This window comes from Molothrus aeneus, chromosome 16 (genome assembly GCF_037042795.1).
Source record: "Molothrus aeneus isolate 106 chromosome 16, BPBGC_Maene_1.0, whole genome shotgun sequence".
NCBI lineage: Eukaryota > Metazoa > Chordata > Aves > Passeriformes > Icteridae > Molothrus > Molothrus aeneus.
The window spans coordinates 7,618,352-7,645,132 of record NC_089661.1 but is presented as its reverse complement, the minus strand read 5'-3'; the positions used below and the strand labels follow the sequence as shown (position 1 = coordinate 7,645,132).

General features: G+C 39.5%; 1 protein-coding gene across 2 annotated transcripts; it reads left to right on the top strand.

Moving 5' to 3' along the window:
- Window positions 1-97: 97 nt before the first annotated feature.
- Window positions 98-24,941, top strand: MARF1 (meiosis regulator and mRNA stability factor 1). Of its 2 annotated transcripts, none has more exons than XM_066560687.1 (27): window positions 98-176; window positions 1,337-1,541; window positions 2,993-3,664; window positions 4,665-4,839; window positions 6,182-6,408; window positions 7,208-7,325; window positions 7,997-8,169; window positions 8,952-9,386; window positions 9,910-10,079; window positions 10,181-10,342; window positions 10,571-10,760; window positions 11,466-11,644; window positions 12,554-12,634; window positions 13,300-13,536; window positions 14,271-14,390; window positions 14,717-14,892; window positions 15,130-15,350; window positions 16,010-16,152; window positions 17,382-17,515; window positions 18,010-18,212; window positions 18,686-18,913; window positions 20,110-20,340; window positions 20,448-20,660; window positions 21,368-21,428; window positions 21,526-21,666; window positions 22,176-22,346; window positions 22,490-24,941. In XM_066560687.1, the coding sequence occupies exons 2-27, from the start codon at window positions 1,395-1,397 to the stop codon at window positions 22,720-22,722; spliced, it is 5,241 nt and encodes a 1,746-aa protein (XP_066416784.1). In that variant the 5' UTR covers window positions 98-176; window positions 1,337-1,394; the 3' UTR covers window positions 22,723-24,941. The 2 variants fall into 2 exon arrangements, with proteins under 2 accessions (XP_066416784.1, XP_066416783.1); XM_066560686.1 differs by having other exon boundaries at window positions 115-176; window positions 1,334-1,541.
- Window positions 24,942-26,781: the final 1,840 nt, after the last annotated feature.

The window sequence follows — 26,781 nt, the reverse complement described above, 5'->3', positions numbered from 1 at the left end:
GCTGCTTTAAAGGAGGCGGGCGCAGGGCGTTACGACGGCCGGCTTTGCGGCAGCGCGCTGCTTTGCGGCGCGCGGCGGTGCCTGACGGCAGAAGGAGCGGAGCGGGAGGAGGGAGGACAACAAAGGGCCGGAGGGGCCGCGGCGGCGGCGGGCGCGGGGCGGCGTGGCCGGCGCAGGTGAGGCGGCCCGGGGGGCACGGCCGGGCCCCCGGCAGCGCGGGGCTGCTGCGGCAGCCAAGGGCCGGCCCCGCGCGGCACGGCCCGTCCCGCGGCCGGAGCTGCGGCCGTCTCGGCCCGGGACGGCCGGAGCCCCGCACCGCTCCGGGGCCGGGGGGCGGCCTGGGGAGGGAAGGGTCGGGCTGGAAGCGCCCCGGGAGCCTCGGGACAGGGAGGGCAAAGTGCGGGCGTGTGTAGGTAATGTCACCCTTACTGTTTACAGTTATCGTTTCAATTCCGAATAAACCGCTGCTATCAAACACATGCGAAAGTAACGTAGTTTGGAGTTGTAAAACTTGATGAACTTGGTATTGTGGGCAGCATAAATTTTGGATAGCTAGAATTCGGGTGAATAAATATTTCTGCTTAAAGGAAAAAGTAAAACTTCTTTCGAGGTTGAAAACAATGCAGAGGTAAATGTAGTGCCATGTAATGTGTTCTGTGGTTATTGTGTTTAACATTAAATACAAAAGAACCTGGAGTGTACTCTAATGAATGCAGCACGGAGTTGGAGGGTAAAATGCTTCATTGCTAACCATTTTTTTTCTGGTACTCAGCTTTAGATTGCTTTCTGGTTCTGTAAAGCTAAATTGATGTGCAGTGGGGCAGCTTGAGGATTAGCAGAAGTACTTGTACGTTATTTTAATAATTTGAAGCTCTGTTTAAATGCTAAATACCGTGTGCTTAATACTGGGCAGTTGTGTATAGGTTTTGTTAACCAGTGGAAAAACAGTGAATATACAGCTCACTTGTCACAGTCAAGTTCAGTTGCACCTGTTGTGTATTTACAGTTGAGCTGTTCTTGCCCCCTGGATCTGCTTTCTAGGAGAGTGCACTGAAAGTTTGGGGGTACTGTTTTGTGTCAGCACCTGTGTGACTCCTGCTAATGCCATAGACTTCAAGGTGTTTCTCAGACTGGTTCTTCTGTGCTGTGGGTCACGAGGAGCATTTCTGTATTAAAAAGAAGTTAAGGCCATGGCCATAGGCATAATTAAGTTTAATACAATTAATGCAATTTCACTGACAGAGCAGTAGTGGAATTCTCAAGACCACCCTGATTTTTCTCTATCTTGCTTTAAAGGTTATTTAAAGCATGCTTTTTGTTTTTTTCCTCTTAGCAGGTGGGAAGAATGAAAGGAAGGGGGGATGAAAGGATGTTGAACCTTTTTGTTTGGCTGTATGATGGAAGGAAACAGGACGGAGAACCTCTGCAATAGATCCTTGGGATGGCTTCAGAGACAAGAGAATGATGCTAAGCCATGGCTCTGGAAGCTTTCTGATTGCTTTTCTGCTGCTGAGAAGGCTTTGCCTTGTAGTGCAAAAACGGTAATTTCTGCCTGCCCTGAGGGGGTGCTGGGGCTGCCAGTGCAGAGGGGCTGGGGGCTGACTCCAGGGGTGTTACTGACTGAGGGGGTGGGGAAGGAGGAGGAGGCAGCAGCTGCCAAGGTGAGTACAAAACCTGCCTGGGGGTTTGGGGCCTTGGGTTGTGTTCACAGCTCTCACAGCAGTGGTGGTGAGAAGGAGCAAGCTGCTTTGCTTGTCAGGCTTTCCTCTCCACAGCTGTTGGGGATCATGCAGCTGGCTGCCCAGAAGGTGTGTGAGGAGCTTCTGGGGAGCTCTGCCAAGTTATTGCTGAAGTGGAGTGTGGAGGTCATGCTTCCAATTCATCTGTTTAGTTTGGAAGCAAATTTAGCTCTCTGAGTTATTATTATGTAGTAGCTACAGCAATTGTGGATACTGTTCTTCACAAGGTCTTACTTTTCCCTTGTTTCCATTTCTTTAAATATTCCTTTAATGTACATAATTCTATGCATTTAAGATGCAAAGGGCTGTGGATTAGAAGGAGTAGTACAACACAATTAGGTACTTGAGCTCCAACTGTTAAGGAACACTCTTCACATACATTTCATTGAAGTAAAGACATAAGAGAAATGGATGAGCATGTTGCTGTTTTCATGTGTTGAGGGTTAGAAGGAAGCTGCCATAAAATCTGGAATTTAGGATATAAATCAGTTCCAGACAGATTTTTGGCCGAGTTTATCTTCATGAGATGTAGCATTGAGTAGAGAGGAATGAGTAATTAATTGTTCATTCTGTATAGAAGGAAATGCATTAAATTCAATTTGAAAAATAAAAGTAGTTCAGAAGTTTTGTAGCAATGTTCTGTCCAGGTTACCTCTGCTGACCTTGACTATTCTGTGCTTCTTTTAACCTTGCTTGGTTTTCATTGCTGGCATTTTAAAAAACTCTCTTTTTGTCTGTGCATCTTGATGTCTTAAATCAGAGTAGACAAAAACCACTTACTTATTGTGAAACTTTAGCCTTCCTCTCCTCTATTACCTTCTTGATGTAATTTCTATTTTTTTTAAGTTGTATTCTTTTAATACATTACTTTCACAATTTTAATAAAATTTTTACATCTTTATTCAAGCTAAAATACAATGACTTATGGATCTGCAAGTTGTGAAGCTGTTCTCTCAGCTTTAACCTAACAGTTTTCTGCTTTTCTGATTCTGTTTTGTGGACTCCTTGCTGTTTGGTTTGTAGCTCTCTAGGTTTGTTGTTTCCAAAGTCCGCTGATACCAGTATACCTAGGGCTGGCACATGTAACTGGCATGGTTCTCTTTAATATTTTACATGTTCAGTCAGTAAGGTAATAGTAGTCATAAAGATAGCACTTTAAATCTAAAATCATAATAGTCTAAAAATACCTGCTTCTTACCCTATAAAATTGTTTTATTCATGTACCTGAATGTAATTGAGCTTTCATTTTCCAGAAAGATTACATGGAGAACAAGAAAGCTGCTGTAGAATTGAAGGATGCTCCATCTCCTCATGCCGGCTCTAAATTGTTTCCAGCAGTGCCGCTTCCCGATGTTCATCCTCTTCAGCAACAGCAACTACAGCTTTCTCCTGGCCCCAAAGTAAGCTGCTGTGCTCATGGCTCTGACTCTTCTTGCACTCCACAAATGCATTGTGGTGGTGGTGGAGGTGGGAACCTGATTCACCCTGGCACAATATTAGACTCAAAAAGCACTGGGACGATAACTTGTCAAGTAGGGTCGGGATTTGCTTATCAGTCTGCATCTTCACTGAAGAACCCTCCAGCTAGAAGCAATTTGGCAGGAATTTCCAGTGAGTTCTCTGGTATGTGTGTAGAAAACAGTGTATCTTCCTGTCAGCATCTGGCCTGTTGTGGAAAACTCCATTTCCAGCCGTGTCACGGTAGCGTGCACAAGCTGCATCAGTTCCCAGCCCTGCCGAGCTGCCCATCCTCCTCTGGCTATTTCCCCTGTCCCGAGTTCACCGCGGGGGCTGCGGGGCACTTGGACGAGCACGGGTCACAGCCGGAGCTGCCGCCACGCGTGTGCGCCAACCCTCTGCACCTAAACGTGGTGCCCCCCGTGTGTCTGAAGGGCTCTCACTACTGCACTGACTGCTTGAGCAAGGTTTGTACACCACACCTTTCTCCTTCCTTACTCTGCTGCGTGGTTCGTGTCCAAATTGTAGCTTGAGCAAAACACCGGCTGCTGTGGGTGCGGCTTGCATCCCCCTGGTTGGTGATGCACGGTCCAAATGTGCAGACAGCCTTTTTGGAGCTGAGCTCTTTCCTGAGGTAACATTCAGTGCAATGGGAAGACAAAAGAGCTATGACAATGTTCTTGTAATGTACTTGAGTGGAGTTTTAACTTCTTTCAAATCCAGTCATCTCTTCTTTACAGCTCCAATTAAACTGTTCCATGGTAGGGACTCTGGGAAAAGGCTAACAGCAGTTAAGATGTACCCTTGGGCATCTGATCAATAAAAAGCCATTTGTAAGTCAGGCAATACATCTTATGCCTCAAGGATATTCTAGTCTTGGTTTGGTGTGATAGATCTTAGTTCAGTCTTCCCAAATTTGTAATTTATACTTCAGTACCAATTTAGTAAAATTCAGACCTTGTTAGAAGTGTGCTTGAATATTACTAGGCATTTCTAGTGAAATAATATACTCAACTTTGCAATATCTGTTAATTAAACTTCTAAGTTTAAGTTTCCAATATAAAAGTGAGTTATATTTAGTTCATTTTAATGAACTAAATGGTCAATTCAGCATTCTCACATGGGATTATCACACTTTCTACTCTCCATGTGCAGGTTTTGTATACTAGGTCTTTGATTTTTGTTTTGTTTTTTTTTTTTTTAAGGATACATATTAGTAGTACTTAAAGGTGGCATGTCTTGATATGTTGAGTTTAGTAAAATCTTTCCTTGCATTTGGAAATCTAAAGATGAATATGCTGGGATAGAAGCTTCCTTCATGCCATCATACTGTTGTTAATTAGCATTGCAAAGGAAATCTGAACTGGCATTTGTTGCAGAAAGGAAACCAAGTGTTTGTAGCATGGAATAGCATGTATAAACATTGTATACTAAATAAACATGTATTCTGAAAAATTGTCCCAACAGCCAACCAGGAACAGCCTAGCTGATGCTGCTAAAATCTGGCCAAATATTCCTCCTCCAAGTGCACAGACTGCACCTGTTCCTATCCCAATCTGTAATGGCTGTGGAACCAAAGGAGCAGGAAATGAGAAGAGTTTGATACTGGCAAGCAGCCTTGGCAAATCACCACAGAAATATGGTAAACCACATTTGTTTGAAACTTCCATTTAGTGGATGTTCTCCTTTTAGATGCTGTTACACAGCAAGAGTGCTCTTAAATTGCACTATTATCTGGAAACTTCTATAAAGTCATAGAAGACTAAACAGTAAAAAAATACCTTGTCTCTCTTTTGAAAATTCATTACTTGGTTTTACATGCTTTGACTATTTAGCCAATTTACTGTATTGCTCATAGAGAGTTTTAATTTTACTATTATTGTTTCTACTGTTTTAAGAACTAGAAAAAGAAATTCTGCTGACTTGGAAGTTATTTTGTTCTGGTGATGTGTAAAGAAATGATCTTCAGCCATATTTGTAAAGCATTTTCATAGTCTAGTGTCTGTTGTCACTCCATATGCAGTAAAGGTGTAACGTTTAAAATTCTCAAGTGTTCTTAAGAGAAAAATACTGTATGAAGTAATTGCTTGGTCTTTCTGCAATGTTAATACTGCTTCAACTACAAAATTGTATCTAGTATAAGAGTTATAAACTTTAAAGTCACAGAATATTAAGAAATTGAGAGTTTTACTGTTACTTTAAAACTGCATCCATTTTAAGGTGAGATACATCAATCAAGTGTCTTTTACCAAATGCCATTGCAGTGAATCTTTTGGGTAACCAACTAACATACTCACAAACAAATATGATTGTCAGGTGTGCCTTGTTTTAAATTCTCAGCTAACATTAATTTGTAGCTTGTTTTTGAACTATGAGGATTCTGTGTTGTTTCTCATGTTTCTTATCAAGTTGTTTTGTGGGGATGGAATGGTTATATAATGTTAGCTCAAATTTAAATATATTTTCAGAGTGCTGAAACACCAGTTTAGCCTGCAGTAGCAAAAATTCTATAGCTCACTCTCCTGAGCTGTAGGATACTTCATTATTTCAATGTTGCCTTGATTTTCTCTAATCACCATCATGGTACTGGTCATCTCATCCAGTTTTGTTTAGATTTCTTATCTAATCCACAATGTAAATTTGAACAGCTTCCATGTTTTGCTTCTGTTACTGATACAGCACCAAGTGTTACACAACTTCAGACTTTTTTCTGGCATTTGGTATTTTTTTTAAATACATTACTTGATTGTTTTAGAGCTTAAAAGTAAAGTCAGAGTTGTCTTGCATCTTTATCCTAATCTGACAGTGACTAAATTTTTGTTTAAGACCGATTGTTTGTTGGATTCCTTAAGAAAGTTAAACTGAATTTGCATTCCTGGGAATGTTGTTCATAAAACTTCCCATGTGCAAAGATCATACTATGCTAAGTTTAATGTTTTCAGTATTTGGAGATAAAAATGAGCTGTGTTCTTATGCCTACACAGGGTCCCCAGAAGTTGCAGTAACAGGCCAAGTTCTGGAAAATTTGCCCCCCATTGGAGTCTTCTGGGATATTGAGAACTGCTCAGTTCCCAGTGGCCGTTCAGCTGTGGCAGTTGTGCAGAGGATTCGGGAGAAGTTTTTTAAAGGTCACAGAGAGGCAGAATTCATCTGTGTGTGTGACATCAGTAAAGAAAATAAAGAAGTTATTGAGGAACTAAACAACTGCCAGGTATCCAACCAGCGGTGTTGGTGTTCTTGCTTGAGAGTTTGTGTACTTTGAATGTGCCAAGATTGATTCACATTCATTAAAGCTTTATTTGCTCCTGTGGGTTTAGTGTATCTTCAGTTTATGGGTGGGGTCTCTAATACTCATTTCTTTTATTTTTGCTGCTGTGATAGTTTTTAAAAGTGAATCTGCAGTCTGTTATCTGTGGGTAACTGGTTTAGCTTTAGTTTTAGTTTTCACTAGAGTGTGTTTATCTTATCCAGTAAAATGTGGTGGTGGAGTTTTTCTTATCCTTCAAATCTGTGATCAAATGATTAACCTAAAAGAACTATGATTCTTTGAAATTAACTTTTTTTACTTTGTTGGTGAATACTGTGCTGATTGGTAAGGGTACCTGTAGATCAGTGCTATTGTTTGGAGTACCTTTAACACTACATATATTTTCCATTGATACCTTCTGTTTCTTGGTATTTTTTAATAACTTTTTGTGCTGATTTCTATGTCAGAAATTTTCACCCTCTAAATTGCAGATATGTTAACAGGTTGACAGTTTTTTGGAATGTTTTTGAGGTGTATGAGTCCTTAATGCAGAACAGCAGAAGTCACCCCAAAGACATTGCTGAACAAGGGTTGAAGTTTAGTGCTCACATCCCTATGTATTCTATTCTGTGCATGTGTGCATTAATTTACCTAAATTAACAGTGCATGCAAGAGCTTGTATTTTAATTTTTTTTAATTCCATTGAAGTAAGCACAATTCACATTGAAGCTTTTCTGCAGAGTGTATTTATGTATTTCCACAGGTGACTGTTGCACACATCAATGCTACGGCCAAGAATGCTGCTGATGACAAACTCAGACAGAGTCTGAGGAGATTTGCTGATACACACACTGCACCTGCCACTGTGGTTCTTGTGTCAAGTAAGTGTTTGTGGTACTCAGCTACAGCGCTGGCTTCAGGTTCTCTCTTCCATAGTATTTTTACATATGGCACTATTTTGATTTCCAAGGGTGGTGTTTCAGCTTTAACTGAACTGTTGAAGAATTCCTAATGTCAGTGGCAGCAAAAGAAAAGCAGGGACAGTAAGATGAGAACTTGGCTCAGTTCAGTCACTGCTATGATTTGCTGCCTTTTTGAGTGTCAGTAGGTATGTGTGTGACTACTGTCTAAAGTTAGCTTCAGCAAGAAGCTCATAAATTAAAACTCATGGAGTTGTATATATGGTCTGAGCAAAATGTATGTTTTTAATTCTCATAGCAGCATATTCTATATTATATATCAGTTAAATCTGCAATCTGTTCAGCTGTTGAAGCTAAACAAATGTTTGCTATAGAAATACCCAGTACCAGTCCAGTGCCCTGCTGATGAATTGCTACAAGCTGCTGTTCAAAGGAAGCTCTTGTCTTGAGACTGAATGTGAACTGCTGATTTAAATAATGGCTGAGAAGCCTTGTAGCTGTTGGTGCTTTTTCATTGGAAATTTCCAATGAGAAATAGAACCTGTTGAGTGAGATTTATGGTTTTTTCCTTCAATCATATGTTTTAGATTTTTCAAGTGTTTCCTTGCCTGTTTCATTTTCCCTCCCTCCAGCGGATGTGAACTTTGCTTTGGAGCTGAGTGACCTGAGACATCGCCATGGTTTCCGAATCATTTTGGTACATAAAAACCAAGCTTCAGAAGCACTCTTACATCATGCCCATGAACTTATTTGTTTTGAAGAATTTATTTCAGACTTGCCACCAAGGTTACCACTGAAAATGCCGGTAAAGATTTTAATTCTTGATGCAGCAGATGTTTTCAAGTGTCAAATTGCAGTTTTTGTTGTAATTTAGGAGGAGAGCAGGCTGAAATTATGTGAGTTAATTATGATGGGGAATGTCTCCTGTGGATTTGGCCACTGTCTGTATGTCAGTTGCTACCATGTGAATGTTTGCTTTCTGCTTTCAGGCAGGAAGAGTGAAATACTAAATGTGAAAGTAGCTAACCATAAAGTGAAATAGTAAAGGCACATTCTTACTAATAACTGTTTTATCAGATAATGTATCTTACTTGCTTTTCTTTACCTTGCAGAAAGTTTGGGTAAGAACTTAGTTGTGCATTAAGACATCTTAGTGATGCATTCTTAAGTTTTGAGTGATTGTGCCTGTTCTTGGATTTTTGCCTTCCTTGGTGATTCCCTCTGGATATGTTGTGGTGTCTTTGTACAGCACTCATGACTTTTTTTTTCTTGAAATAACTTCCTGACCTATGCTTTCACATGCGTGTACAGAATATATAGGTTATTGGATAGTTAACAATGGTACCTTTTCATCTGGAGAATTGATCAGGGACTCTGTAGTCTATTCTGACTTTAAATTATATTGGAGATGGAAGTTTGAGGATCTACTTTGGTATGAGAGTTTTTCAAACAAATTGAGTGCTGCAAAAGGAATGACTTGGTGGTGGGAGGGAGGGCACAGTCACCAGAACCAGTGTTAGAACTATTGCTTTTGAACCAGAGGGTGTTCTGGCATCATGAAATTTCAACCTTCCTCCCTTTTGACAGGCCTGTCATACACTGTTATATGTCTATAATCTGCCAACAAACAGAGACAGCAAAAGTGTCAGCAATCGCCTGCGGCGTCTGTCAGACAACTGTGGGGGGAAGGTGCTGAGCATCTCTGGGAGCAGCGCAATTCTCCGCTTCCTGAACCAGGAGAGCGCGGAACGGGCGCGGAAGCGAATGGAAAATGAGGATGTTTTTGGAAACAGGATTGTAGTGTCTTTCACTCCCAAAAATAAAGAACTCAATGAAACAAAAAGCTCCAGCTTTGTGGGAACTGACAAGGTCAAGTCTCCCAAAAAAGTTAACAAGAGCACGAAATTGTGCCTCCTCAACAAAGATTCAAATGATCAGTCTGCTGGTACCAAAGGCTCTGCTGGGAGGGGATTCCAGGTTCATGGATCTGTCATCAAACCCACAAATGTCAAAAGTTTACAGGTATTGTTGTTCTGCCTCGTTCCCTATTCTTGCTTTTCCTTGCGTTCTGAGGATTGTTTCTGTTACTGCTTGAACTTGTCAGTCCTAATAAATGAACAACTGTAATGTGTGGTGATATTCCTGAATAAGAGCTGTGTTCATCTGCTTGGGAAACAGGCAGTTAATGTGAGGGTGGTTGTTGTCCCCCCTCCCTGCCACGTTTTTGTCAGTTTGGAAATGCTGCTGGTACTTGCTCTCAAATTCTAGCCACTTTTGACATTTGCACTAGTGATGGGTAACATCTAAAGTGATCCATTTTGCTTATTTTAAGGAGAGGTAGGGTTAGACCTACAGTGTAGCAAAACATTTCAACTAATTAGCACTTTACTGTCTTCTGCCACAGAAAATCAAAAATTCCTTGTTATGAAATACCAATGAAAAGAAAGAAAAAATGGTCAGCTATCTAGCCTTCCATCAGAAAGAAGGCCTCTGGCAAGGGATGAGTGGTGCTTTGATGCTGACCTTTTTTATGTGTTTCACATAGGAGCTGTGCCGCCTCGAATCAAAGAACGTCAGTAGAAATACTGAAAACCAGCAAGAACGTTTAAGAGAACAAATTCCTTCTCCTCAGAGTAACTCCAATGCAGCAATTTCTGTGTCTCTGGCAACCAAAAAAATGGGAGCAGGAGAATCATCCTCCAAAAATAGTCAGAAGTATGTTTAAGAATAAAAAAGATGTAGACGTTAGTAACGTATTTTTTTAATGTAAATTTTGCAACTTGATGTTTTCTTCTTTTTCTTATATTTGCAAATAGAAAAGAGACCTCTGCTTCCAGGAGCATTACCAATTCCCCTGTAGATAAAAAAGATAAAGATGAAACTGTATTTCAGGTCAGCTATCCCTCTGCTTTCAGTAAGTTGACGGCTTCAAGACAGCTCAGTCCTTTACTCATGTCTCAGAGTTGCTGGTCATCTCGGTAAGTGTCTGTCTTGGGAGGGGAAGTGAGATGTCATCAGTATATACATTGATTATTTACAGCTCATTTGCTTGTGCTGGAATTTGTTTTTCCTGCACATGTGTACTGGGAAAATCCCTCTTAGGTCAAGTGCATAAATACAGCACTTGTGCCTATTACCTGATTTTGAGATGTATATATCAGAATTGTGCAGTTCCTTCAGCTCATAAATATTTTTATTTTACCCAGGAGTATGTCTCCCAACCTTTCAAATAGATCATCTCCACTCACATTCAATGTAGTGAATCATACCAGTGGTACAGACTGCCCTGATCCCTTTGCAAATGGTGTAGACATTCAGATCAGCAACATAGATTACAGATTGTCCAGAAAAGAGTTGCAGCAAAATTTACAAGAAATCTTCTCAAGACATGGAAAGGTAAAGGCTCAAATTCTTTTATTAAATCTGTTTTTATATAGTTCCTGTATATGTATTTAGGGGTGTGGTTTTAGGTTCAGGTGAGCAGAAAGAGAAAGGTTTTGGAGCAGGACTTTTAAATCTTGTTAAAAGGATGGATTGTGGGTTTTTTTTTTCATTAATAAGACTAGATAACCACTTGTACTAGGATTTTAATTTGTGTGTGGTCTTCATAGATCTGGTATTCTGAAGTTTGTTATATAAAAGTCTTACTAAGTGGCTCATTAGTATGTTGGGATGAGACTTAAAAAGGTTATCCTGTTAAAACTTAAGCTGTAGAGAGAAATTCCTAATGTCAGCTTAAAAATCACAGTAAAAACTGTTTTGAGTCAGAAGCGATCAAAAGCAGGGGAAGTGTGAATTGGTAAAAAGCAATTACGGAAGGTGAGGTCAGTGGTCCTATTTCTGTCTGATCTGTGGATGACATTTTTCTGGCATAATCTTTACATTGAAAGATGATTCTTGTGTTAATGAAATACCATGGGCTTGTCTTAGTCCAGGATCACTGTGCCTGGCTCTTGTTTGCATTGCCCTGATGGCTGTGGTTCATCACACTCCCTTCCATTTTCTTCTTGGCTCTTGGCCATAGCAAGACTCTGCTCTGGTGGTGACTTGCCTTGGGTTGATGTTTTGCTGTAAATGTATGAGGTGTTTTCTTCCTCTCAGGTAAAAAGTGTGGAGCTCAGTCCCCACACAGACTACCAGCTGAAGGCTATGGTTCAGATGGAGAATCTGCAAGAAGCCATCAGTGCTGTCAACAGTCTGCACAGATACAAAATTGGCAGTAAGAGGATCCAGGTCTCATTAGCAACGGGAGCTGCTAGTAAATCACTCTCTCTGCTTAGGTAATAAGCACTTTGGCATCTTCCTAATTGTCCTAGCATGTATTACTAGCTGAGAGAGGATTTAAAATACTGCTTAAAGGGATAATAGGAAAGTAAAGCAAAATCTGTTGTGTGACCTGATGAATGTGTTGAATACAACTAGGCTGGTTTTTAGTTTAAACATTTAAACATTTCTGCAGTGTTTATATTTTAAGCTCCATCTGAAGACTCTAGATCTCTGTTTAAGAGGGTTTAATAGATGTGCTGCTATTCTTGCATAATACTGATACCTTTAACTTAATTTGTGCAGCTGAGTTAAGATTACACTGGGCATCTTTATTTCTTCTTTCTTCCAAGAAAGTGTGCATGAATTTAGTTTTTGAGGGTGGGTACACAGTTGGAAACGCCAACAGCATTTCATTTGCTACCTGGAACATGATACAACTTAAGAGTGCTGATGCTAGTGAGAATACAAGTATTTATTTTTATCTTACTGAAAGAAAGCATTGGGAAAGAAGTTGTCATCATTTATTCACAGAATGAAACTATTCTACAATTATGTAGTACTTGTCATTGTATAATTTGCAGCTTTATTTAATTCTTACCTGTTCAAAATTTGTAATGTAATAACCAGGCTGTTAACTGCTAATGCTGCAGCTTTGTTGCATTCTATAGATGCTCAGATTTTGGCACCACCTATGAAAGCTGCAACTCCTTCAGAGACATGACCTGATGAATTAGCAGAAATGTTACTACTTGTGCTCCCTGATCTAAAATGACAACTTTTGTACTGCTGGAATGGAAGGGAACACACTTTGTCCTGTTTTATGTATAGTTCATGAACTGTTTCTGTGAATATCTTGCTAATTTAAGCTAAGTCTAATAACAGCAGATTAATTTCATGCTAATGCTGCAAAACTTCTCTTACAGCTCAGAAGCAATGTCCATTCTGCAGGATGCACCTGCTTGTTGCTTGCCTGTGTTCAAATTCATAGAAATCTATGAAAAAAAGTAAGTTCCTGGTGGTTTCCTCTTCAGTGCTTCTAAAAAAAAAAAAGAATCTGATCATGTATGATTGTTTGCAGTGACTTAGATTAGCAGAGTGGAGAATTATGGATTTTTGTTCTTAGTTGCTGCACCAGACTTTGTACCCAGAGGCAATTATGGCAAAACTGTATTGCCATCTTATTGCAGGGGTTCCATACTGTTGGCTCCTTATCACAAAAGTTTCAGACCTTCTTGGTGTTTCTCATGGGCAGCTCCTCAGAGCACTGACTCTTTCTTCTTCCCAAAGCAGCCACTGACTCCAGTTCCCTTCTCACCCACCCACCCCACTCTTTCATAGCATCTTCTTCTCATTGCCTACACCTGTGGCCTGTTAAAGTCAGGCCTGCACCTAATCTCTGATAATTGGCCCAGCTGCAGCTCCTTAGGGGTGAGATCACTTTCTACACTGTCTTTATTTTCTTATATTCTATCCCCCTACAAAACTGGCCTTTTTTAGGGGTGTTTACTTTCAGTATTTTACTCAATTCTTCTGCATTGATTGAATAGGTTATTTACCTTAACATTCTGCATTTAATAGTTTCTAGCATATTCCTGTTTATTAAGAGGCAGATGACAGCACTGCCTTAGCTGCCTTTATAAATGCCTTTATTTCAATGCCTCCCTGTCAGGTTTGGCCGTAAGCTGATTGTGTCGGACCTGTACAGACTGACGGACACCGTGGCCATCCGTGACCAGGGCAGTGGCCGGCTCGTGTGCCTCCTGCCCAGCAGCCAGGCCAGGCAGAGCCCCCTGGGATCCTCCCAGTCACACGATGGCTCCTCAGCCAACTGTAGCCCAATAATATTTGAGGAGTTGGAATATCACGAGCCTGTTTGTAAGCAGCATTGCCTGAATAAAGACTTTATGTAAGCTGTGTATAAAATATTATAAATATTTTAAATATTTGAACAGTATTTATAGTGAGCCAGTATATTAAAGTCGAGGTGTGTGTTCTCATAATGTGCTCTAATCACTCCTCAAATGCTTACAAGTATAAGGCAGAAAGTAGTGAGATGGGCCAGGGGATTTTCTAGACAGTTCTCATGGGTTGGTGTGTCCAGGTAAGATGATTGTGTTCTAGCACAGCTGCCAGGATTGAACACCTCTTTAATGGCAGCTGGAAGGTTCCCTGCATTCCTCTGGTTTTGTAGGAAGGTTATACATACTAGAGACTTCTATTACCTGAATTTCATTATGTAATTGTTGCTGATTTTGTCCTCCAGCTATATTTAGTCAGTGATTCATAGGGAGTTGCAGGTTTCTTGAAGCCATGTATTAAGTTTTTTGTTTAATTCAACAGCTGCCAGGTTGTGCTAGTAGAGCAGTTATTAGGTGATTATTGTTAACTGCCTGGTATGTGCTGCTAAAATATAATTTAAAAGGTTTATTAGGTAATAAAAATATGATCTTCTAAATGATACTTCTGGAAATTTGCTGTAGCTGTATTCTTTTTGGGGAAAAATTATGAAAGTTGTACTGTACTACAAGTGCTATTGTCACTAGTAGCAGTATATTATGGGCATATAGTATAATGCTTAATATCTACGTGAGCACAGATATTATGTTAAAGCATAAAAACCTGAATCTCTTATTTTTGCAGTGAACATGAGTTTGATCCAGATTCTTATAGAATTCCTTTCGTGGTTTTGTCTCTGAAGACATTTGCTCCCCAAGTTCACAGTCTTCTACAGACACATGAGGGTACTGTGCCTTTATTAAGGTAAAGTATTTTAATTTCTCTTTTTAGTAAGGTCTGATAGGTTGAAGATATAAAACTTTTTGGGAATTACCTGTTGTATATAAACTCAGTTCTTACATAAAATGGTATCCTTTAGAGCAAATGAATACACTGTGAAGTGATCACTTTTAAAAATCTTGTTTAGCAAAAACAGCACAGTTATTTAAAATACATATTTTATGAAGATTTCTGTAATGCATCAGTAAGTTATTGAAATATTACTCATGAAATGTCTCAAAATACTGGTTTTAGGACAATTATTATAGTGATATTTTAGTGTATAATGGAAGCTTTTTTTGCCTCCATAGTTTTCCTGATTGTTACATGTCAGAGTTCAATGATCTTGAAATGGTGCCAGAAGGCCAAGGTGGTGTTCCCTTAGAACATCTGATTACCTGTGTTCCTGGAGTTAACATTGCCACTGCCCAAAATGGCATTAAAGTTATCAAATGGATACATAACAAACCACCACCTCCTACTGCAGGTAAATATTCCCGCTTAAAACTTTTCCCTTAACTAATTTTTTTAATGCTAAAAAATTAGGCTAATAAGTTCTGCTAATAAAATAAACATGTATAATTGTTTAAACTTTTTATGAGGAGAAACTTTCAGCTTGAATATCCATACTGTTCTCCTATGCTGTAGCTTCAATCCATAAGTAAAGTGTTTAGTGGAAGAGTACTTGTGGAAGGTACCATAACATGACTTTTTTTGTTTGTAGATCCTTGGCTCCTCCGTTCCAAGAGCCCTGTAGGTAATCCCCAGCTCATTCAGTTCAGTCGAGAAGTGATAGATCTGCTCAAAAGCCAACCATCCTGTGTCATCCCTGTCAGCAAATTCATCCCAACCTACCATCACCACTTTGCCAAGCAATGCAGAGTGTCTGACTATGGCTATTCCAAATTAATGGAGCTGCTGGAAGCAGTGCCTCATGTGCTGCAGGTGGGTGATGTGCTGCTGGCCACTCTGGCCTGGGGAACTGTGGCTGCAGCCATCTCAATTCCTGGCTGCTGTTGTAGAATAGGTGCTGGGCAATACCTAGTGCCCCTTGAAAGAGCTGGTTGACTCAACTTTGGGTGCGTTCTTTCTTGTGATGCTGTTTCTGTGCCCACCCTTGCAAAACAACTTTTGGGGAAACCTCCGGAATAAAGTTTGAAGCTGCTTTTAGCCTATGGCTGGTGTTTGGGTAAAAGTTTTTAATTAAAAAATTGTGCTGTGTGCAGCATAAGAACATTTGCAAATGCTGAGTGCTCATGAGTTGGGCTGTGTTGCCTGTGGCTTGAAGGGATTTCTGTGAGAAATAAGTCATGTAACCTTATTACAAAACTCCTGTGGTCACATTCACTTACAACTTTGAGCAGCAGTTGGTTGTAGGATTTTTAAATAACCAATACAAATGTGCAGAAGTTGCAGTAGCACTCATGGATGAAGTCTTGCATTTCTCAAGGGCGTAGTTCTTATTACAGAAAGTGAGTGGCCTCATGAGGCTCCATTCCAGATGCTGTCTTTATTACATTCTTTTTCTATCCTACCTATACTAATGCTGGCTTTTAAATGCTGAGGGTGCTGGATGTGAGTGACCAAATCTGGTTTTCTTTCAGATTCTGGGCATGGGTTCCAAACGCTTGCTAACGCTGACACACAGAGCTCAGGTGAAGCGCTTCACTCAAGATTTACTGAAGCTGCTCAAGTCCCAGGCCAGCAAGCAAGTTATTGTGAGGGAATTCTTGCAGGCTTATCACTGGTAAGTTACCCTAATGAAACTGTGCAGGGCCTGTCTGTTAATGGTGATTTTAATACCTAGTGCAAGAGGAGTCAGCCTGTAAAATCTCAAAACTGTGGCAATAACATTGCCTTTTCATTGCAATATGGAAGCTCACACTTCCAATGAAAACAAAAATTAAAAGCTCTCTGCCATATTTTATTCCTTGCCTTAGTACTTTAGGTTCATTTTACTTCATTGGGGTTGGAAATGGTGTTATTGTATTTCATTCGTTTTCTTTGAAGCCATTGGATTTAAGCAAGTAGGTCATGGCACATTAACATGGACAGTAAAGGGAAAACGTAGCTTAGGCTTTCTTCAGAAGGAAATACAGAATGAATAGATTAACTGCCTGGAGTTACTTTTACTGCTTTAACTGGATCTAGCAGTGGCAAAAATTAGGAGTGATACCTGTCTGGAGCCCTCTGTGATAGCATCCTAACAAGTAGGGTTTTATTTGGGTTTTTTAAACAACCAAGATTGATGTTTTCTTTAATAGGAAGATAGAACTTAATAGTTATGTGCTTTAAACAAACCATGGCATCCTGGAGCTACCTGTGAATCTACCTTCACATGTGTGCTGTAAATCATGCGCCATGGAAATTTTGCCATTTCCACTCTTGGCAAAAGTACATTATTGGTTTTTTATAAATCTACTTAATGTAGAGTCAGCACTGGCCACTTGTTGAATAAGAATGTTTGTGAAGTGTTCTGGCTCCTGAGAGGTTTTAGTTGGAAAAGTGGGAAGAGTAAAACACATATTTAAATACACAATTACAATACTGGGAAGCTTAATATGATGTTTTCCAGGAGATGGTCTCTGCCTTCTCTTGAGACCTATTCTTGTTTAAAAGAGATGTGTTTTATGGCCGTAACTATTAAGCAAATATAGAGAATACTCTGTCGAAGTGTAGCCAGCTGGAGCTGTATGCACAGCACAATTACATGTTTCCTAAAGCACTTAAAACCACTGGTTGAAATGTCCAGCTCTTTGTTGCACTGATTGTTCACATGACCGTGAATCTTACTTCTCAGGCTAGAATGGATTTCTAGTATCCCTTTGTTTCCCAGGATGGTATTGCCAATATGGAAATTGTCCTTATGTTTTTTAGGATTTGAGGCTTACTTTCTCAGCTCACCAAAAAATGTATTTTTTGCCTCCACAGCATGCATTAATACTTATATTGCACACAATATTTTGAAACTTTCAGGTGTTTCTCTAAGGATTGGGATGTTACTGAGTATGGAGTGTGTGAACTAGCTGATATTATATCAGAAATTCCAGATACAACCATCTGTTTGTCACAGCAAGACAATGAAATGGTGATTTGTATTCCTAAAAGAGGTATGTCCATGAAAGTTTCTGTGCTGTTTCTAAATAGATACAAGCTTTAGTAACTCAAACGTGTAGGAGTGACTTGGATTTTTTTATAATTGTGTTTCTACCTTTATAACTAAGTTGCAAAGTTCTAGCAAATCAAGAATGTCATTCTCCGAACACTTACAATAGAGCAGGAAAACAGGCAGCAGAAAACATAAAATAATGTTACTACTTCTGCATGTAATTGTGCTTTCTGTGGAATGATTAGACAGTGGATTGTTTTCATACAGGAAGAAGCACCAACATATTTGGCCATTTAAAAACCTTCTAAAGACCTGATAACCTGACTATTTTGGACTTTTAAATATGTAAGCCTAGTAAAGGTCTCAGTGGTAGAAGAAGAGTGACTTGGTATAATACATGACCATGCTGAAAACCAGCCATTGTTTGTTTATTGTATTCTGCTGCATTTCATAAGCATGTTGGGATGTAGCTCTCACTTTATTTTTTAATTTTAGAGCGTACTCAGGAGGAAATTGAAAGAACCAAGCAGTTTTCCAAGGAGGTGGTGGATCTGCTGCGGCACCAGCCCCATTTCCGAATGCCCTTCAATAAATTTATTCCATGTTACCACCACCACTTTGGGCGCCAGTGCAAGCTCGCTTACTATGGGTTTACAAAACTACTTGAACTCTTTGAAGCCATACCAGATGTCTTACTTGTAAGTTCCAAATCATAACATGGACTAAAGCATTTTTCTGGAATGTACAGAACTGTTTCAGCAGGGATTATATTTCTCATAAACTTTAGTTGAGTTATAAACTCTGCACCTGTAATGTTTAGACAGCTGTATTTAAGAAAATCTTAATGCTATTTTGGTAAAATGGTCTGTGGTTTTGCACACATTCAGGAGGCTGTTTGTTAACAAATTCAAACAAAATTCGGTGTCTCAAAATTGGAGCTAAGTTTTATTATAATTGTGTTAAATTTGCTTTAAAAAAGTAAACAATTTTGCTGCTTGTTTTGTTATATTTCGGACAATAAACAGTTTTGCTTGCTGTACAAACAGCTTTTGAGGTGGCTGAGTCCTGATGCACAGCAAATCCTGCAGGCCCTGAGTTTGAACTGCAGCTTGCACATTGCTGAGGTGATTGATGCAGTGTGGATGAACAAAGTGTCTCTTGTGTTCTGTAGGTGCTGGAGTGTGGGGAGGAGAAGATCCTGGCGCTGACAGAGGTGGAGCAGGTGAAGGCAGTGGCTGCCCAGCTGGTGAAGCTGCTGCGGGCACAGAAGGACAATTCCCTGCTGCTGGCAGAGCTGCTGCCCGAGTACAGCCGCACCTTCGGCTACGCCCTGCGCCTGCACGACTTCGACGTCAGCTCCGTGCCAGCCCTCATGCAGAAACTCTGCCACGTTGTGAAGGTACCCCCTGGCCCTGGCTGCTGTCCCTCTGGAACCTGGGGGGGGTTGTGTTGTCACTGTCGTATTTTCTGAGAAATCCCTTCACCAGGATTTCTTCTCCTGGGAAGATGAGAAGCCTCAGAGAAAAAACAATATTATCTCATTTGCTGCTTTGGAATGGGGTCTGGAGATTGTTTACCAACTGGTTATTGTTTGATTGGTTTCATGTGAATTGTTTTTACTTAATGACCAATCACCATCAGCTGTGTCAGACTCTGAGGAGTCAGTCACAAGTTTTTCATTATCATTCTCGTTAAGCCTTCTGTCTGTATCCTTTCTGTATTTTCTAGTATAGTTTTAGTATAGTATTCTTAAATATATATCATAAAATAATAAATTAGCCTTCTAAGAACATGGAGTCAGATTCACTCGTCTCTCACCTCATCCTGGGGACCCCTACAAATACCACAGTTGTGTTAAGGAGTTCTCTGTCTCACAGGACGTGGCTCAGTACCTGTAATGAAATGTTTCTGGAGCACAGCATTAAGTCAGTAAGGGGAAATTACAAGAGGGTTTTAAATGTAGTTTCTATATTCTTATGATGTTCTCTTTGCTCCTTTGTAACCTTGCAGCATTCTCTGGGAATACTCATGTTTATTTAACAAATGATAAGTGAAAGATTCTATTCTAGTACTTATTTTAACAGTACAAATTGTTTTTTCCCCCCACCTGATTTCTACCTGTGAAAAGGTTTTCTGATAACTGTAGTAGTTTTCAGTCTTCTAATTGCTTTCAATTCCTTTACTTTTTTCTTTTTTAGCTGTGCTTTGAGACTTTGACTCTGAACATAAATACATAGGTGGTCGTCTGTGCCAGTGGAAAAGAGAGGCTGCAGTTACATGGATGTGGGCACATTGCTTTAGTTGCTCCAGTTTTGTTGACTTAGCAGCTGGTGTTAGGCTGGAGCTCAGGCAGGACCAGCTGGCTTGTAACAAAGAGTAAAGTCATACCTGCCAGTGGGCAGAAACAGCTGCACAGCTGTACAGGTTGTGTGTATTTAAAATAAATATTTGCATGGAATAGGTTGCTTGATTTTGTGTGTCTTTTGCTAGGGGAATATCAGATACAGCTATGCTCAAATAAACCCCAGCTATACATCTCATTTTTAATTTGGTCTCTTCCGTGTCCCTAACTTCTTTCCCAATGAATTCTTCCAGGTGGTTGACACAGAATCTGGCAAGCAAATTCAGCTGATAAATAGAAAATCTCTGCGGACTCTGACTGCCCAGCTGCTGGTCTTGCTGATGTCCTGGGATGGAACATCCTTGCTCTCTGTTGAGCAGCTTAAGCAACATTATGAAACAGTCCACAATACTTCACTTAATCCATGTGAATATGGATTTATGACCTTAACTGAACTCCTGAAGAGTCTGCCTTACTTGGTTGAGGTGTGTAAGCTCTTGCCTTTCTGGTATGTTTGAAAAGCCATTGTGCCTAGAGGCTCTGGAAGTGTGTGCTCTAATTCTTTCTCCTTTTTTTTTTGTTTTTCTGCTAGGTTTTTTCCAATGGTGCAGCAGAAGAATATGTCAAGCTTACAAACCTGTATGTTTTTGCAAAGAATGTGAGGTCCTTACTTCACACCTACCATTATCAGCAAATTTTTCTTCATGAGTTCCCAGTAGCATACAGCAAATACACAGGAGAAGTGCTGCAGCCTAAAGCATATGGATGCAATAATTTAGAAGAGCTCTTGGGAGCAATTCCACAGGTGTGAAGAACTTGGTTTTGCACAATTACATTGAGATTTCTGTATGGATTAAAAGTAGTTACACAACCACAGTTTGTTGGTTGGAGTGACTTACTGGAATAATTGCCTTCTTCAGAGAAGCTTATACCAGTTGTACTTTTAATACACTTCTGAGAAATCAGGAAAAGAAAATCAACCAGCACACATGTTTTGGGGAAATTTTGCTTAAGAACTGTTCCTAGTAAGGTTGTAAACATCCCTGGCATCTCTGAGTAAGAGAATTGATTTTCTGCCTGTGTGAGTGAATGGTTGTACAGTACTGAACCTTCATTTTGATCAGAGTGCATTATTGGGTTTGGTAGTGAATTCTGGGACCTTGTCACAAGTGCCATGTTCTTATCATCCACATATCCTAAGTGCTCTGGGATAATTCTGTGACAGTTTGTGGTTTGAGTATTTCCTTTAAGTAAGCCAATCTTTCTGAAAAGTGATAAAAAGGAGTTTAAACATTCAGTTTCATTCATGTTTATTTACTGTACTTTCTGGCACTATAGTTTGCTTTTGGTATCACTTGCTTTGAGCATTTACTTGAGTAGGGTAGTACCAATCAGCAATGTGCTTTAGGTTACTGTTGGAAATCATGTCAGTGCAAAGCTGGATGAAAGGCAGTGAGCAAATGCTTTGAGCTTAGCATGGGCTGATGTTCAACTCTGCTTCCTTCTTAATAGGTGGTCTGGATTAAAGGACATGGCCATAAGAGAATTGTAGTCCTGAAGAATGATATGAAAAGTAAGCCATTTCAATTTTGAGTAGTATCTTAATCTTCCTTTATGTGTTTTAAGAGGCAGCTTGAGTTAACTAACCAAATGAACTTGCCTTTTTGTAGCTCGTTTTAGCTCACCTAGTTTTCCCCCTGCTGATCATGTAGATGATCATGGAAATCAACTTGCTGACAATAATGGACATATTATGGAGACCCAAGGATCCACTTCCTCAATGGAACTAAATCTAGGAGGGCCTAGCAATGGTAATGCAAAGTTGGTTTATATAAGGAGTTTATTGTTTTAGGGGAAATAAGCAGAATAATTGAAGCAGCTTGTGGGAAGGTGAGTTAGTAAATGTGAACTCGTGTAAATATGCATTTTTGGCTTGAACGCTTGTTGAAATTCTCTGAGTTTGTGGTTAGGCTTGTGTTTGAGCTGCTGGTCTATAAATGTGTGTGTGTGTAGGGAGAGAGCTTCTGGGTAGTGCTTCCCAGGGATTTGGTGGAAATTTAAGTCTATGGACATGAAGCTAATGAGGGATGGGGGGTCAGCAGCAGCTTCTGCTAGGAGTGTTTCATATATTCTGATGAGAATTCACTTAGATGCTCTTGATGCAGCAAATGAATCTGAGATTAATTTGAATTAATTAAATTAGGTTGGTGTTAGCATAGTTCTGAAATTCTCAGGTTTGCATCTGGAGACTTTGCCTGTGACAGTAGTGACACCTTCACAGCTTACAGATGCTCTGAAAGATGTTCCCTTATTTTTGTAGTTTCTAATCAAACAGAGCAGGAACTTCTTTGCCTCACAAACACATCTCCTGTTGATCTCCTGTGTGAGCCAGTCCCTTCCTGCCTGCCATCTCCCCAGCTGAGACCTGACCCCGTGGTTCTTGAGTCTGCAGACCTCATTCAGTTTGAGGAACGCCCTGCACCCCTCCCAGGTAAGCTGATTTGAAGCTTCCCTTTGTTGCTTCAAATCAGGCTGATGAATTCTCTTTGAGTATTTTATTGCCTAATAGCAGAGAATTTTATTTTTTTTTTAAAAACAGAGCATCAGTAAATTGATTTGTCTTGCTTCTTTTAGAGATAATGATTTTAACAGAAGAAGAAAAACAGACAATTGTTACCACTGCTCAAGAAAAGCTGATCTCTGGTTCTGTGGTGTCTGACACCACAGAGAATGCTTCAGTGCCTCCCTGCCAGTCCTCTGAAACCCAAGTAAACAAAGAAGCAACGGACAGCCCAGCCAAAAAGCAACACAAAAACAAGGTCAAATTGGCAGCAAACTTCTCACTTGCACCTGTAACTAAGCTTTAACTCTTTCTTTTTAGTGTGAAGGACAAATACCTATGGACTGTGCACAAAGTAAAGCTGTTTGCTAGCCCATGTGTATTTTAATGGAAAACCTAGAGGAATTAATTTGTATTTAATGTATTCTGTGAAAATTTTGTTCCTTTTACACTGAACACAGCTGTTAGCAGAGCAGATTTTTTTCTATTATTTTGAAAAAAAATCTGGCATTTGTTAAATTATTCTTAAATTTTACAGTTTTTCATAAATGTGTTCAGTAAAAGCAAAATATTAATTCAATAAACACGGAACAGATTTTATTTTCTTTAAGCCTTGTTGGTGATGTAATCATACATGTAGCATATTGTATTCTATAGGCTGTTGCTTACTGGTATTGTTTCAGACAGTATTAATGAATTGCATGATTTGTCTTTCAAAAGCCTGTTGAGAAATTTTAACTCACTGACCTGGGATGACAAGAGTGAGGGGAGCTGATTGTCCTCCAGAGGGGAAACTTGTTCTCTGACCTTTCAGATGACTTGTAGCTGCATTGGGAATGCTTGGCTAAAGATGTCTGTAGGAGGCTGTGGGTCTTGTGTAAAACTTGTTTTAAATGTGTTTTTGCTGTAGCTTTCAGTTCCATTTAGGAGCTTTCTAGGACACTGATGCTTTACCCTTCCCTCTTATTTAGTTTGTCTGGCATGGGTTTGGTTAAGGGAAATAAATTCTGTCTTGATGTCATGAGTGTAAGATACAGACACACACATTTTCATTGTGTCTAGAAATGAAGTTAGGAAGATTCTGAAATATGCATCTAATGCATAAATTACAGATAATGGAGCAGGTCTTATTAAAATGGCTGGTGATGGAAGGCATTGATGCTATTTCCACCTGTAAGGAAAGTTCTAGCTACATGTGGAAATGCTAAGGTTGTTCTGCTTAACCTTGTTTTCTCTTTTTAAGCATGTTCAGTAAATGGGAAGCTCCTTTGATGTGCTGTCTTTTAGCTGTGTCTGTTTTTATTCTAAGACTTACTCCTAGTGTTGGCAGCTTTTTGAATTCGTGGTATCTTGTGTTGGCTTTTGCAAGGGCCAGCTTTGGGAGAGAGGCTGAGTCAGTGGATGACCTTAACTCTAGTTAGCAGAACTGTCCAGTGTGTGAGACTTTCTACCCTTTCTGGGTAACCATGGCATTTACAATGGGTTGTATTTGCCAGGCAGCAAATAAATGCTTGTAGTATTGAAAGAACCTATACTAGAAGTTTTCCACTGGCCAACTGAGTATTTTTTTTTTTAGATGGATTCTATTGTAATATGTAAGAGATGGAACACAGGCTCTAATTTTTCAGCCAGCAGCAGGAAATGCCACTGAACAATGGCTATGGACAGAATTTTACTAGTCAGATTTTGTTATAAAATCTTTTATATTTAGGCAAGTATTACCAGTAGTGAGTTTATAGCCATTGTAAGTGCAAAGAAACACTGGGAAGTTTTTCTGAGCATTATGGCACAGTATTTTGAGTCCACAGTAAACCTCTACAGACATACTGCTACAGAAGAAGAAATTCAGAAGTAAGTTTTCTTGGAATGTTTTCAGTGAGTTAAATGCAAGAAAATCTGCTTTCACCTTAACTTTGATAAGGTTGACAGTGGTCAGTCTAGATCTGTGTTTCAGGAGAGCATGCATTGGAGAAGAGACCAGCCTGGAATGGTATTTTCATGAGATGCAGCTACAAGTCATTTGGAGCACTAAAGAAAACCAGGTTTTTGCTTCAGAGGAAAATATGGTGTTTATCCAAGTAATGTGGTGGTTATACCACATATGGTGGTCAGCATATCTTATCTGGATTCATGTGTGATTCTGCTGAAATTGCTGTTTGAAAGTAATAGAATAATACTTTTGAGAAGTTGTGTTCATAGTGTAACAAAATAGCTAATTGAATTACAATATATTTTTTTATCCAAAGGGTTAAATGAATGATGTGACTTACAGATTTAAAAGCATTGCAACCATGAAATTCTTTAATTTAGCAAATAAATGTACTACTTCAGATTCCTGTTTGTTTAAAAGAAAAAATGTCACTGAAGCCCTCAATTTATGCACTATTTTTTCCTTGGAATGGGAGAGAGAAGAAAGACTTCTTTTCTTAGCTGTCTACTTTGTTTGGACACTTTCTTTTGTGGCTCAAGTGCTGTTTTGTGTGTTGGGACCAAACAGTTGTCAATAAAATTTTCAAGCAAGCATAACTCTTGTCCTTGTCTCAAGACATGTGGGGGGAAAAAACCAAACAAAAAACAAACCAACCTCTAGAATACTTAACTTGCTGTGTCATGGTAAATTTAATTATTGAGACAGAACAGAGCTGGTGTTTAGTGGGGGCTAAAGAAACATAAATTGTGGAGGTTGAAGCTTTTCCCAGATTTTGCAATTGAGTTGTTTGCAGATGCAGTCAGTGTCTCTTACTGCTCTCCATGCAAGGTCATCTGTAGGCTTTCTTTTGAAAAGGAGCTGTGCTATTTATCATGCTAAAGAGGAAAACATGGAGAAAGGGGTGTAAATCCAACAGGTGGATGTCAGGTGTTCCTCCTCAGTGTGTCTCCCTTTGAGATGTTAAAATTGTTGCAAATCAGGTCATGTGAACATTAATAAAGTTAATGAGTCACTTTTGAGTTGTAATGGCTTTTTCCAGCTTGAAGATGGTAATTGTTCAGGAACTACAAATATGGCAAATTTCTTTCACTGGAGTGTTTTGCAATTTAGAATCTTAACAAAACAAAAATTCAACTAAACTGAACTGTTTTGTCATCTCACAGCTTCATGGACAAAAGTAAAGACCTAGATGAGCTGTTCCTTTCTCTTTTTTGGGTTTTTTTTGGTTTTTGTTTTGTAACATATTCTCACTCAATAGAACTGTTAGGGGAGTCTGCTGGAATAAATGTCAGGCCTGTTGCAGATAAGCAATCACTTGACCTTACAGAGTACTTGTTCACTAAACAATTTTAAAGTAACTACCTAAAAAACTTACTGGAAAATTCTTCATAAACAATATAATAAGTATTCCTCTTGGAAATAATGAATATTCCTCTGTGAAAGGAGGAACAGGTGGTTTATAAAACCTTCCTAGAGCAGCCCCACAAACCCTATAATCATCACTCTGCAATTTCATTTTTCAGTTATTGTGAATGTTTTTAAGTAAATGAATGAGTAAAATCCCTCATAGCACCTGGTTTGTGATTACCTTCAAAAGATGAGTTTGATTTTAAATGCTGCTTTGGTTCTGTGCTGCAAACATTCCCACTTCTTTTATTCTCACTCATTTTATGTTAAGCCATCTGTTTTAAGTTAGTAAAAAAGTGGTGATGGAAATAGGTTCCATTTTTTTTTTCTAAAATTAATATGGCTTATTTTGCTTGCCATAATGTAACAGGACAGACTAGTTCCATGGTGAGCTATGGTTTAACTCCTATTAATAGCATTTTCCCAGCAAGCATCACTTTAAATGCTGTATTCCTTCCTGTATGACTATTTTTGTTGAGTATTACTTAGGTGGATAAAGACAGAAACAAATCCTAATTCAAGTGATTATCAAAATGGCTTGTAGTGCTAGATGTATGGTACAGAATGCAGATTGATCTAAATAGAGAATGCCATTTCACAAGAAATTCCTGAAATGCCACTTCAGGATGTTATGTGAGCGTGTTTTGACGTGGCTGTCAAAGCTCTATTGTATGTCATGCCATGGCTCAAGTTTCACATCAGTCTTTCAGTTACTGAATTCAAAATGAGGAATTGCATCCTGCCTGTGTCATGAAGGAGAAAAACAACAAACTCTTATGCAGGGATGAGGTAATTGGCTGCAAGAACCTTGATAGTGGCTGCAGTCATCTCCTCTGGTTTTGTGATCAAGCCTGTTAAAGTCCACTGCTCTCTGTAACTGATGAGATTCACTGTTTAGGTATCAGTTTAAACATCTCTTGGTGTCTTACCACAATTCTTTCACTCTCCCATGAAGTGTTGATACAGAAAACTGCCTCTCATTAAGAAACAGGAAAGCAAAATTCAGTGTGAGGGGAGATCTCCTGTGAG

Bases quoted from the DNA above. Each gene is read 5' to 3' on its own strand.
- MARF1 (XM_066560687.1), top strand. From the start codon at position 1,395: ATGATGGAAGGAAACAGGACGGAGAACCTCTGCAATAGATCCTTGGGA. The intron at 9,387-9,909 runs GTATTGTTGTTC...TGTTTCACATAG, and splicing joins CAAATGTCAAAAGTTTACAG to GAGCTGTGCCGCCTCGAATC. The intron at 10,080-10,180 runs GTATGTTTAAGA...ATTTGCAAATAG, and splicing joins TCCTCCAAAAATAGTCAGAA to AAAAGAGACCTCTGCTTCCA.